Below are 14472 nucleotides of genomic sequence, written 5' to 3'. Positions count from 1 at the left end.
GCCATACTTGAAAGTGGTGAATTTTATTGTTGAGACTTTGGGCATTGAGAGTGAAGAATGTTTTGGTATTGTGGGGAGAGGAGGGGGAAAAGGTGAAGGGGGGGGTTATTAGTAAGGGGGCTTGGCCCAGGGTTGGGATGGATATCCCCAACAAATATAAGGGTGTTGAAGGAAGGAGTTTTTAGCCATTTGGGTTTATTTTGCATACGTTTTGTAGGAAATAACATTAGTTTAGAGGTAAGTATTTTGGCTTTAGAAGTGATACTTTTAGGATAGAATAGGTGCAAGGGGTGGGGTTGAATAAGGAAAGAGGAGATGTAGTAGTAATGAGAGAATGAATATGGGAGCAACCTGGTGATTGTCAGTTTGAGATGAAGGTAGGTAAGGTGGAACATAGGAGGAGTATGAGGTGGCATAACATAGGGGAATTAGGAATGCAAGGAGGAAGCAGGGGGCATGGAGGGTGTGGAGAATAAAGGGAAGCATCATGGGACACAGGTAGTTTAATGTGTATAGTTTGAGGGGGTGAAGCAGGTGAGAAATAAGAGGGGATGGCGACAGAGCAGAAGTTTAACTGAAATTAAAATGAATCAGGGTGGGGGAGTTTAAAAAGGTGGGAGTAGAGAGTGTGTGAATGTGTTTATATAGGAGGAAGAGATGAGGAGTTGTGAAGAGGGAAAAACTTTAAGTGGGTAATTAGGTAGGATGTGGGGTACAAATTGGGAGGAGATTCTATTGGATAGTTGGGATTAGTGGGTGGAGAAAGGGTGGAATAAATGTAGAGGTGCTGGGGGCGGGTGGAAATTGGGGGCAGGGTATGGGAGCAGAGTGAGCCCGCAGGACGAACGGGGCGAGTAGAGCCAAGGAGGAGGAAAAAGTGCATCAGTGAAGGTGAGAAGAGATCTGAGGTGAGACCACAGTAAAGGCACTCAAAAGTTGAAGGAAGCAGATGTTTAACAAGAGCTTGGGGCTATACAGGGCAGAGAATGTGTAAAAGAGTTATTAACTAAATCTGGTGCTGAGAACAGGGCAGAGTTATGTTAAGGTAGTGCAGGCATACATAGGAGTGTAGGAAGAAGCAGGAAATGCTGCCACCTAGTAGCCAGACTGTGTAATTACAAAGATAGGCCTCAGATACAGGGGAAATGGGGAAGAGACCAGGAAGGTAGAGAGGGAGGATTACAACTAGGGTGGACTGCTAGCTTTTGCTCAATGGATTGCTGTACTAAAGGGCAATTTTAATTTACAGCTTAGTTTATAATAGGGTACATACACTTAATATTAATTCCTGGGGAGGCAAGGATGAGTATAGAAGCACAGCAGGAGTTCTTATATGCTGTCCGTTCAAGGGCGGGAAGCCAGGGATTCCAAGCAGAGAACTGGGAGGCACCTGGGGTGATAGTGATTTAACAAGGATACACTGTAAGAAAAGGGAATACGAAGAGCAGGTTTATACCTAGAAAACAAAACTACAGTAGCAAAGGTAAGGGAGGGAGAGAAAAAAAGGAATAATTACATCAATAGTAATGAGCTATCCCAAGAGAAGGTGGGTAGAAAGGAGAGAGCAGGAGGGAAAATATCAATACAACAATTTAACCATGGAAATGCAGCACAGTTCTAGACATTATACTATAGTTTATGCAATACAGTTTCAGACTTTAGCCATTAGGAACAATCAGTAGACAACATCTAGGTACATTATAGTTTAGAGCAGCACAGACTAGTATTTAAACTAAATATGCAGGACAAAAATCAAATCCACTAAAAACAAGGCATAAATAGTTTAGTGTAGAACATATATGGAGCAGGCATCTGTAAGTCGCAATGAAAAAAATAACATGTTGACAGCAATAACGGCAAGAAAACTGCTCAAAAATACCTCTGAGTTAAGCCTATGGTGTCAATAGCCAAGTACAAACATTTTATAGAGCAGTCCGGTATACTTCATAGTAAAAACAGAATTGCGAACATTAAAAACGATCAGAAAGACCACTCTGAGTTACCTGCAGGTCACCAACAGTGTCTAGGTACAAAATGTCTAAACACAATAGACACTTTAGTGCTGGTTAGGGTAACTCATGTTTATAACAGTTGCGGACGTTTTATCTGCAGCTTAGTGGCTAAGGCAGGGCACATAGGCTAAAAAGCTATGTTTATAACAGTTGCGGACATTTTATCTGCAGCTTAGTGGCTAAGGCGGGGCACATAGGCTGACAAGCTAATTTTGGAATTGGGACTACTCACTCATGCCTGTGTGGTATTAATGGGGGGAGCACTTAGAGAGAACTGTTTCTGGGGAGAAGAGGTAGTTGTAGCCGTATCCAGCGCACAACACTGGTAATGTTAAAGCTGACAGAAACAGCTGATGAAAGCCGTGTCTAGTTCGAGGAGCCAGTTACACGGTTACTGGGTTAAACAGCTGATAAAGCAGAGTCCAGGTTTGGAAGCCATTCCGCAGCTTCAGTTAACAATATCAGGAAATAAAACATACAGCGCCAGTATGGTTCTGGCATTGACTTGAGGCTGAATTGAAGTTAAAGTGGGGGAAAGCTAGCATTAATGCTGCTTAAATGTACAGAATACACAGAAGCAGGTCCGGGCACATTAACCAGGTACAATCGCTCTCAGAACAGCATGTAGAACCCGCAGGACTCACAGATTGGCCACAGATGGAGGGGGGATTCTCTGAACAGTAGAAAAGTAGAGCTGAAAGCTTGGTAATAGCTCGAGCAAGTGTATCGCTCTAGTAGTTGAGCCTGTAGGTAACCCAGAGGTATGGGCGACCAGACCCACGTGCAGTTATGGAGGAGCTCCCAGCTACGCCATGTACGTTACAAAGGGCCAGAAAGCACAGCAGAGGCACGTAAGTAAGGCTATCTGAGTATTCTGTTTCTCTGAACCCACAACAAGCATAAAACACAATGTATACAGTCTAATAATTAATTAATTAAAGCAAACACTCACCCATAAACGGAGCCAGCAGCCTACACAATACTGGACCGGAGGGGATAGGAGGGTATTTAAAAATGGCGCCACAAGTCCTGGGACTGTATTATAGAGTTGGGGGTGGAGAAAGTGTAAGGGATTGAGGCAAGGATGTGAGAGTAGAGCCAAGGTGTGAGGAGAAGAGGGAAGGTGTAAGGGGAGGATAAGTGTATGTGAAAGAATGTAAGGGTAGATACAAAAATGCGAGAGTAGAGCCAAGGTGAGAGGAGAAGAGGATAAGTGAAAGTGAAAGAATGAAAGGGAACAAGACAGGGATAGAAGTGAGCAGGCTATGAGCCAAGGAGAAAGTGCATCAGTGAAGGTGAGAAGAGATTTGAGGTAAGGAGACTGCAGTAAAGACACTCAGTATTAGAGTTGAAGGAAGCAGATGTTTCACAAGAGCTAGGGGCTCTACAGGGCAGAGAAAGTTTAAAAGAGTTATTAACTAAATCTGGTGCTGAGAACAGGGAAGTGTTAGGTTAATGTAGTGTAGGCATACATAGGGATGTATAAAGAAGCAGGAAATGCTGCCACCTAGTGGCCAGACTATGTAATTACAACGGTAGGCCTCGGACACAGGGGAAATGGGGAAAAGACCAGGAAGGTAGAGAGGGAGGATTACAGCTAGGGTGGACTGCTAGCTTTTGCTCACCGGGTTGCTGTACTAAAGGGCAATTTTAATTTACAGTTTAGTTTATAATAGGGTACATACTCTTAATATTAATTCCTGGGGAGGCAAGGATGAGTATAGAAGCACAGCAGGAGTTCTTATACACTGTCCATTCAAGGGTGGGAAGCCAGAGAACTGGGAGGCACATGGGGTGGTAGTGATTCAGCAAGGATACAACTTAATATTAATTCCTGGGGAGGCAAGGATGAGTATAGAAGCACAGCAGGAGTTCTTGTACGCTGTCCATTCAAGGGCGGGAAGCTAGGGATTCCAAGCAGAGAACTGGGAGGCACCTGGGGTGGTAGTGATTCAGCAAGGATACACCATAAGCGGAGCCAGCAGCCTACACACTACAGGACCGGAGGGGATAGGAGGGTATTTAAAAATGGCACCACAAGTCCTGGGACTGTATTATAGAGTTGGTGGTGGAGAAAGTGTAAGATGAGGGAGAGGGATTGAGGCAATGATGCAAGAGTAGAGCCAAGGTGTGAGGTAGGCATCACCCTTGTGACAGAGGAGGCCCACACAGTGAAGGCTTCTGGGATCATTTCTCCATGAGGTCATTCCAGTGCCCCTGAGTGGTTGCCCAACAGCTACTCTCTAGAGGCAGTGGGAGAGAGGGTGTTTCTCTCTCTCATCAAAGATGACTGGGTGCAGAAAATAATTACCTGAGGCTAGTTCATATCCATTCTATATCCACCCCCTCTAAGAAAGAAACTCCCTAACATACCACCATCTCAGATAAAGCCTCAGCATTAAAAATAAAAAAGTTGTTAGACACTTAAGGGGTCATTTGCATATATCTCATGGGACTCTGTTACAGGAGATTTACATCTGTGACAGACGTTCAAAGAATCTAAACTTCAATCACCCTGCATACTGCTAGAACACTCAGGGCAGTTTTAGCATTTTGGGGGTCCCCAGCAGATGTCAAACTGAAGGCCTTCTGGGCACTTCCAGTCTATCACATATCACCCTGTCACTGCCACCCCTCCTGAGGAACCTTGTAGTTCATGCTGCAAAGTTTTAGTAGTATGCACAAACTGATCAGTAGCTACAACGCTGTTACATTATGAAAGGCCTGTGTACGATACTATGTTAGCCCGTCTTACAAAGGGTCATTAACAGTTATAGGAATTTAGTTATGTCATTGGTACATTACAGCAGTTCTATGTATAGGGTTGAACTTAGGTAAAATGGTGCCCAGGGCACTGTCTACTGCCCCCCCCCCCACACACACAAACATACATCCTCCAGTGCTCTTTTTTGCCCACACCCTCCTCCCACAGTCTTGGGCTCTACATACCATGTGAATTACTTTTTTCTTCCTATTCTCAAATGTTGTTTTACTCTTAGGCTTTTTCAAGAATTCATGACTTTTTGTATGCACTGAAGGTCATTTTCATCTTTTTCCCACAACTTTTTCATCCACTTTTCTTGACCAAGACAGCACAGTAATAACTACTTGGGAAATAACTCAGTTAAGCTGGGACTCACAGAAGTTATGGGGTTATAGATGCCCTGGGGTGCATTGTAGAACATTTTCAACCTTTTAATCCAGTGGTGACCTAAACAAAATTAATAAATAAATTATTTATTTATTTATTTACATTTGTTGACCAGGAGTGTCCGACTGGACGTAGGTCCATTTTCAGCGGAGGCCCGGGGAGCAAAGCTCCACAGTTAAAATAAACAGACAGTAGTTACATTGGATTACATAGCAATTAATTTAACATAGCAATTAATTGCAAACATATTTACAGATGAACATAGTACATCAGTAGACAACTAGAATCTTTATCTGTGAAGTACATAATAGACATTAACAAATGTTACAATAAGAAGTTCCTGCTGTATAATAAGTACTAGGCTTATGAGCATCTGAGCTTGCTATAATCAAGGTAGTAAGTGGGGTGGAAAGAAAGGTAGTGGTTGGATGGGGTGGGTGATATTAGAGTGGGAGTTGCAAGGGCATAGCCAGCATGTTTTTAGATGCGCTTTTAGTAAAGTTTTGAAGTGGGTGCATGATGGTACAGAGGTAATTGTGGGTGGGAGTTCCGTAATTTGGCTATGGTGCAAGAGAATTGTGCTTCACCAGCAGAGTTATTGGCTTTAGTAATCTGCAAGAGATTTTTGTTGCTGGATCTTAGTGGTCTGGTGTTGCGATAGGGTTGGAGTAGATTCTGGAGGGATGGGACATTTAGTGGATGGTTTACTAGTTTGTGGGCGAGTGAGAGTTGATACCATTGAAGGAGGTGAGGGAGTTCAAGCCAGCCCAGTTCAGCAAGTGAGAGACAGTGGTGACTACGGTAGGATGCCCCTGTGGCGAATTTGGCGATTTTGTTGTAGCAGGTCTCTAGCTTGTTTAGATCGCATTGCCTTAGGTTGGTATATATTGGAGAGGCATAAAGTAGTGTGGAGATAAGGTGGGAATTTGCAATTGAAATCTTTGCTGCTTCGGTGAGAAGTTGCTGTATAACGCTCCTAGTTTTTTGTGGACTTTTTTTATGGTCATGGATATGTGAATGTCAAATTTTAGTTTATTGTCTATTTCCACTCCTAGCAATTTGGTGTGTTCAGTTGGGTATATAGTGGTGTTGTCTTTGGCTGTGATGTTAAAGTGAGAGTTGTTTTGAGTATGTTTGGTGGGTTGGAAGATGAGTAGTTTAGTTTTGTTTGGGTTGAGTATTAATTGGGCATCGGATAACCAAGTTTCAACAGAGGAAAAGGCTTCCTGTGTGACTTTTTGCATTTTGGGTAGGGACTGGGCTGAGCAGATGATGGTTGAGTCATCTGCGTATTGTATGAGTGTGCCATGTTTGGTGGCAGAGGCTAGATTATTGGTGAAAACAGAGAAGAGTAGGGGTCCAAGGATGGATCCTTGGGGAACCCCTATGGAGACAGGTAGTTGGCGAGATATGTCATTCTGCCATACAATGGATTGTTGGCAGTCAGACAGGTAACTCTGAAACCAGCTGGTGACTGATTGAGAGAAGGACAGGTTATTGAGGACAGAGATGAGTTGTTTGTGTGGGACCATGTCAAATGCTTTAGATAGGTCTAGGAAAGTGGCAGAAGAGAGATAGCCATTGTTTTTGTGCTGAATGATAGTGTTAGTAAAGGAGAGTAAGGCAGTGGTGGTGCTATGGTTTGGTCGGAAACCATGCTGAGTATTGGAAAGGAGGTTGTTCATAAGGAGGTAGTCTGATACCTGAGAGTGTATGCATCTCTCTAGTATTTTGGAGAGTTGAGAGAGAATAGCTGTGGGGTGGTAATTGGTTAGTTCTGTGGAGGGGAATTATATGTGATACTTTCCACAGTGTGGGAACGTAACTTTCTGACAAAGATCGGTTAATGAAGATGGATACTGGGTAGGCCAGAGCATCAGCTGCGATTTGTAGGTATTCACGTGGGAGGTTGTCTGCTGCTAATTTGGTGGGCTTAAGTTTGGTTAAGAGTTTTTTTATGTTGGAGGTAGGTACCGGAGAAAAAGAGAAGGCAGTGGCGAGATTACTAGTTGAAGGTGTGGGTTGGAGGGGAGGGGGGGGTTGTGTTGTTTAGCTAGTGATAGTATGGTTTGTGTGAAGTGTGTGTTGAATAAGGTAGCAATATTTTTGGAGGAGTGAGGGATGTTAGGAGAAGGGGTACTGACTTTACCTGGGTGGAGGATGGAGTTTATGGAGGACCAGAATTGTTTGGGGCTGTGTTGGGAGGAGTCTAGTGCAGACTGGTAGTATTGGAATTTGTCCTGTTTTATTAGCTTTTTGACTCTATTGCGTAGTTCTAGGAATTTCTGTCTAGTTGAGGGGGTTTTGGTTTTGCGCCAGTGCTCCCAGGCTTTATCCCTGTTTTTCATTTCTGACTTTGTGGTTTTCTTTAGCCATGGGGACGGTTGTGCTTTGGTTTTGGAAAGTCTTATGGGGGCATGGTAATTAAGGATGCTCAGGAAGGTAGTATTAAAAAATTCAAGTGCGTCATCAAGACTGAGGTACTTTAGAGGATGCCAGTTACATTCTTTGAGGGATGAGATGAATGTGAGTGGGTTAAAGTTTAGTTTTTTACGTATTTGACGGTAGATGACATGATTAGCTTGGTATAGGTATTTTTTGAGTAGGAATGTTGGGGAGTGATCACTGAGGCTATCTGATAAGAAGCCTGTTATATATGACTGGGGGCTCTTACTGACTAGTATCCAGTCCAGGGTAGTGTGCTTGCTGGAGTTTTTATTTATCCTTGTTGGCGACTGGACTAGTTGGGTGAAGCCATGAAGGGTTACATGATGGGTTGGATGGTTGCCAGAACAGGATTGCCAGCCAATATTGAAATTGCCTAAAATTATAGTTTCTTGGGGAACATGGTGGGTAGACCAGCTGAGGAGGTTTTCTAGTGGAGGGATGTTTTGGCCAGGTGGGAAGTAGCATCCAATTATGTCGATGGTTTTGTTTTGGTTTATTTTGAGGTTGGTATATATTATTTCTTCATTGCCTATTTGTGGAGCTGATGATTTTAAGATCTGGATGTTTAGATGCTGTTTAAATATTATAGCTACACCACCTCCTTTCTTGTTTAGCCAGTATACTCTTAGTATGCCGTAACTGGTAGGGAGTATTTACTCACTGGTAATGTGAAGTTTTAGCCAGGTTTCTGTCAGGGTGACTATATCTGGGGAGTACAAGTCTATGGTGGCATGGAGTTCATGGACTTTGTTGGATATACTTCTAATATTTAGGCTTAGTAGAAGGAAGTCACTTGGCTTTCTATTGGCTGTGATATGGGAGAAGTTGTGGTTTCTAGTCTGATTATGAGGATTGGGGTTGGAGATGGTAGAGCCAGGGTTGGGGTGGATGTCTCCACTTAGGGCTAGTTTTGGTATGCAAGAGGTTATTAGTTTTTTCAGTTTTTGAATGTGTTTATTAGGGAAACTTTATAATTGTGCTGTGTGGGTAATAGGTACGGTGGGAGGGTTACTATGTTAAGTTGTAGGGATGCTTTATGTTTTAGTAATATAGTTGGTAGAATATGTGGGGGGTGTATAGGGATGGTTCTTGAGTTGGTGGGAGGGGAGCTGAGTGAGGGTAAGACATGAGTGGTGGTGTGATTAGTAGTACAGTGGTAGTGGTTGAGTGGGGGAATGATGGAGCTTTGGTAGGATGTAAGATATTCAAGGAGAGTGCATGCAGTGAGCATAGGGTAAGGTATGCTTGTACATGTTAGTTGAGGAAGTGTGATAGTAGTGGGAAGATGGAGGAGGTAGTGTTGGGTTAGTGCTGTGGTTGGCTATTGGAAAGATGGGAGGGGTTTGTGAGTGTAATAAAGGTAGGACCACTGAGGGTGGGAGGGAATAGGAGGCAGGGTGGGGAGCGAAGTGGGTAGAGACCCTGTTAGTTGCTCTTAAGAGGGGTCTGGAAACAATCAGGTAACAGAGTAAACTGATAAATGAACATATGATAGTGACAAAAGGTGGTTGTAGTTTTAAACATGATGCCTGCCAGGCTACCACAGGTAATATTTATTAACTTTGGGACTGGCTTAAGGTAATAGACAGGGAAGGTGGGGTGTGAGCAGGCAGTTCTTTTGTACTGCTGCTAAAGAGCCAAAGCAAAGACAAGTTTGTGTTTAAGAAACAATCAGAATTGACCAAGGACTGCTCTGAAACTGCAAGTCATTTTCTTAACCATTTCTCAGGTGGAAAAACAGGATAACCTTGTATCAGTAGGCTACTGTGGTCCCAGTTTAAATTAACAAACACACAGTATTGATCAGTTATGGATACTATTTGCTAACAGAAGGGAATAAGAGAGAAAGTGGAAGGTGTGTGTGTATAAGTGTAAGCCAAATCAGAGTGCTCTCCAGGGGAAAATGAATATAAAAGGTGGTACCGCAGTTGAATACTTAAGAGTGGTGTTAGGTCTACAAAAGAAGAGTACAGAGAGGAGTAAGCACTTTTGAGATGCGAAACATATATTATAAAGATTACAAAAAACAAACTGAGCAAATAGCTACTGCATACAGGAAAATATGTCTTGAACCAACTACTAGTATATGCAGATACTGAGCCAATTGGAAAAACATCTGTTAGAAGAAACCTCATCAGATAGTTATGCAGTCACAGATAAAAATATAGCGAGCAGCACTCTGTCCTAGGTCTCTAATGTGATTCTATCCACTAGTAACAGTACAATTATATAGAAATAATTAGACACCAGTATGAGCTGTCTACACACAACACATTTACATGAGTAACATTAGTGAACAAGGTGCAGCTATGCAAATAGACCATACTATTATACTAAAAACAACTTGGTGCAGACAAAATGCTAGCATGCCATAGTAACTTCGAATAATAAAGCATAAATCGTGTAAAATGTCTAACACAATTCAACATAAATAAACATATACAGTTGTAAAATGTCTAACACAACTCAATATAAATAGGCATATACAGTTGTAAAACACTTACTGGACAGACAGTGAGCTAAAATAAATAAGAAAAACATTTCAGTCTTAGTTTTTTTTTCTTTCAAGGAAGACGTACGTTGCACCTAAAGCTTAATGTTCATAGCTGACAAAATAATAACACACAATAAACTAACAAGACAGCTGTTGTTAGGATACAGATATCTTACAAGCATATCTGGGAATTCTGCCTGCCTCCTTAATCCCCCAAAAAGACAGTCACTTCCTGTGCATTCCTCTGGTGTTAGATTAGGATGAAAGCAGGGGTTAAAACTGCTACATCTATGTATTTCAGGTGACTGTTATCATAGATATACATAGCATGTCTCCTCACCCCTACCCCTGAAAATCAACCACCTGTATAAGCGTTTGATGTGTTATTGTGAGGAAAGTGCAAAATAATGATTACAGTGATTACTCCTTTTCTCTGTGAATTGTGTGAACTTGGAGTTAGTATTTTATTTATTTATTTTATTTTACATTTGTTTACCGGGATAGTCCGACTGGATACATGTCCATTTTCAGCAGAGGCCCGGGGAGAAAAGCTCCACATAGACAAACTTACATAGATTACACAGAAGTTAGCAAACAATTATAAAAACAAAGTGATTATATACAATAGCTTAGTAGTGTTCCCCAGTAGGGACTCACAATTCTCATGGACAGACACTATTAAAAGTAAGTAGTTAGTATATGTAATTAGCAAGAGGAGTGTGGGGTTGGGATGCAAGGTGGCTTGCCCCCTGCAAAAAAAAGTTTTGTTTTTTGTTGTTGTGTTGGAAAATTGCATGTGCTGGGGTTCTTTCTCAGCACATGCATGGTAGCATGTCGACATTCAGTTTATCAACCTTTTCTGGTCAGTGCTTTGACTGTCAACGTTTGGGTCTCTCAGTGTAAATTGTTAGACATTATATATATATATATATATATATATATATATATATATATATATATATACACACACACACACACACACACACTACATAAATGGAATTTTCTTTTCAGCTTGGGTCTACCCTTTTGTGGGATGGCAGAGAACCAGAGAGACCATGGGGAGCCCACAGTATATTTCTAGGCATCACCTGATTGTTGCTGTGGACAGAAAGGATGGCCTGTTTTACAGTGATGATAGAAAAGTTTTTTTTGTGCTGGAGTTCAGTAATCAGTGGCATTATCCCCAAATTGCAAAAAAAAAAAAAAATCAGCGGTATCCGAAAGCCTTTGAACAACACAAGCACAAGTCCAAAAAGCATAAAATAAGCAAAGACTAGGCTCCAAGTTCTCCAATGAACCTTCAAACACTTTTATTTGATTAATACAGACACACAAGCGCTTTTGCATAAATGCTTCCTCAGGTGTATGTCATAATTAGTAAAAACACCCTTCTTATACCTTAGAGTAATGGTCATCTGACCTTTTCATATCTATTTAAAGGTATACATATCTTATAACTAGTGCTTCATTTAAAAACAAATAATACATATAATTTTAAAACATATATAAATACATAAAAACATATTTAAAATAATATTTAAACTATATCATTACCTACGTAATGGCCTATTTTTTAAAATGGGTCTCATAGGAATATGGTCATTAAGTCCATGTCCTACATTCGCTCTCAATCTAACTATCCGTTCTGCCTCTAAGCTCTCAGTCCTCCCCCTTATGTTACCTCCTCTCAAATTTTCAAAACATTTTCCTATATCCACAAACTTAAAGGAATGTCTATCATCAATTTCATACATATGCTTTGTCAATGCATTAAATGCATTTCTCTTTCGAATGTGATAAACATGTTCCCTGATTCTATCTTTTAATTGTCTGTCCGTCTTTCCAACATAGAATTTGTAACAGAGTTGACAAACAGTAAGACATACCACATGAACAATATTACATGTGGCGGTAATCACAAATTCAAACTTCTCTCCAGTATCAGGGTGTTTGAATATCATATCATCCATCAAGTATGCACACATTTGACACTTCCCACAAGGTTTGGTGCCCTCCTTCCCTTTTGTTGGGGTAACATCTCTTGTGTGACAGAGTCGTCTCCTCAATGTTTTTTTTTATTTTTAAACATAAACTGAGGTGTCTTTTCCAAATATTTACTTACCTCCCTATCATTGGTTAGAATATTGCAGTGTCTATTAATAATACTAATATATTCCTTTATATCCCTTGAATAAGTAAAACACATCCTTATTTTATTGACACTTTCATAATTCCTTACTTTTTGTGTGTCATCTCTCTTTCTTTTTTGAGAAATATGGTTTAGCTTTGGTAGCTCTAAGTCTTGTAACTTTATTTATATTTTTATTAACCAAGCTTTCATCATACCCTTTCTCTAGCAGATTCCTACCTACTCCTTTAATCTGTTTTTCAAACTCATCTTCCTTTACGTTCAGTCTAGACTCTCTTAAACATTGATTGTATGCTGCATTTCTAAAAATATACTTTGGATGCATGCTTGTTTGGTTAACTATCGGAACCTGTCTACAAAATTTCTGATTTTAACTTTTTGCCACCTAACGGGGCCTGTTTATAAAATTGTTAGTTGTAGTTTTTCAACAATTAGGCATTTTTTGTGATGAATAGTGTTGATCATAGCAGCATGGTACTATTGGTGGGTGAATAATGAAAATGTGGGTGGCTTTGTGGTAATCTTATTTTGTATATTCTCTTTTGTTGCCGTATGTTTTTAGACTTTCTCCCAGGGAGTTCAATTCCTATGGTGCCAGAAGAGGTAATGATGCTGTGATGACAAGAGGAACATTTGCAAATGTTAAGCTTGTGAACAAGTTCATTGGCAAAGCATCTCCTAAAACAATTCATTTCCCATCGGGTCAAACCGTGAGTGTTCATTTGTATTTGTTTTGTTTTTTTTTGTTTTGCTGCCAGGATGATACACTTTTAATCTTTGATTCATTTTGAAAGCTGTTATTAATTGCTGCTGCTTTCTGTTCCATTAATAGTTGGATGTATTTGATGCTGCAGACCGGTATCAGAAAGAAGGTATTCCATTAATTATTCTAGCTGGAAAGAAGTATGGATCTGGCAGTTCGAGAGACTGGGCAGCCAAAGGACCTTATTTATTGGTAAAGATTTGTTTATATATATATATATATATATATACAAATGTACTCTCTTTTTTTTAAGTCAGTAATCAAAATATCTGTGGGTTAAGATAGAAATTCCAAAAAGATGATGTTTTATTGGCTGTCAAGAAGACATTAGGTATTGCATGCTAATTTCAGGGAAGGGTAGTTGATTCCACAGGCCTGGAGGAAGGGAAACAAAAGAAAGTATGTACAGTCTTTCAAGATGAGTCTTGGCAACAACTAACAGCCTCTCACTTGATCTGAAAGTCTCAGAAAGGTCTAGTTCAGAGCTATATCAGGTAGACAGGACCCAAGTTCTGCTGGACTTGGAAGGTCATTAATAGAATTTTATAAACAGTCCTGGCAACCCTGCAAGTCACTCAAAGCATTTACGTAGCTGAAACTAGAAGCTCCTGCCAGAAGCCTTTTTGCAGAGTACTGAATTCATTAGAGTCAAGGCAGGTTACCATCTGTAAAGCCAGTGTATAGGTTGTTGTATCTTTCGGCTTTTCCCGGTTAGGGGTCGCCACAGCGGAACTCCGGTCCGCTAATGATTGGCAGTGGATTTTTTATGTACAGAGTTGCCAGCCCTGACGCATAGCCTTCAACGAAAGTACGCTCATTCACGCATGTCTCCCCACAGAAGACGCTTTAGCTGAGAATCGAACAGGACAACGTCTTACTGTGAGGCGACAACGCTACCGCAGCACCACCACCGCAGCTAAAACCAGTGTATAGGGCTTTACATTAATCAAAATGGGAAGAAAATGGAGTGTGAATAACCGTTAATGGGCTCAGTGCTGGAATCAGGTCCCGAATTCTGACATTTTGACAATAGCCACCACCTGCTCTTTAAACATAAGCCTCTCATGTAGAGTCGCATCCATATCATGAGCACAAAAGGCATTACCCCCCCCAAAAAAAAGATAAATGGAGAAGGGAAAGGAAAATGCAGTGGACAGAACATAACGTAAGCTGGCATCAGCTCTTTCTTCACTAGGCTGAACGTCAGACAGCTGTGGACCAACAATTAAAGGATAGAATCCAATTAGTCTTCTGTGGCAGTAAAATCTGATGGTGATTTTTGATAAATAATGGTATAGCTGGATATCATTGATAGCTGATACTTATTCTTGAATGATCTCCCTAAGTGACAGAATGTAGGTTTTTAAAAGAAATGACCAGCGTGCTGATGGTTTAGAAGGATAAAGCCTTTACTACAACCCAAGCAACCCATGTTTGTCCTGTGCCTCTGGCACT

At 40.9% G+C, this 14472-nt stretch overlaps 1 protein-coding gene across 1 annotated transcript in view; it reads left to right on the top strand.

Annotated features, from left to right (window-relative positions):
- The window catches only part of IREB2 (iron responsive element binding protein 2), a 2086845-nt gene that overhangs the window by 1913751 nt on the left and 158622 nt on the right, over positions 1-14472 (top strand). The window contains exons 19-20 of the mRNA XM_044077824.1: positions 12817-12964; positions 13087-13209. Coding sequence (XP_043933759.1) covers positions 12817-12964; positions 13087-13209 — 271 coding nt within the window. The remainder of the gene's footprint in view (positions 1-12816; positions 12965-13086; positions 13210-14472) is intronic.

The sequence above is a fragment of the Protopterus annectens genome, chromosome 7.part0 (genome assembly GCF_019279795.1).
Source record: "Protopterus annectens isolate FY-2018-M chromosome 7.part0, PAN1.0, whole genome shotgun sequence".
NCBI lineage: Eukaryota > Metazoa > Chordata > Ceratodontiformes > Protopteridae > Protopterus > Protopterus annectens.
This window is presented reverse-complemented; position numbering and strand designations above follow the sequence as displayed.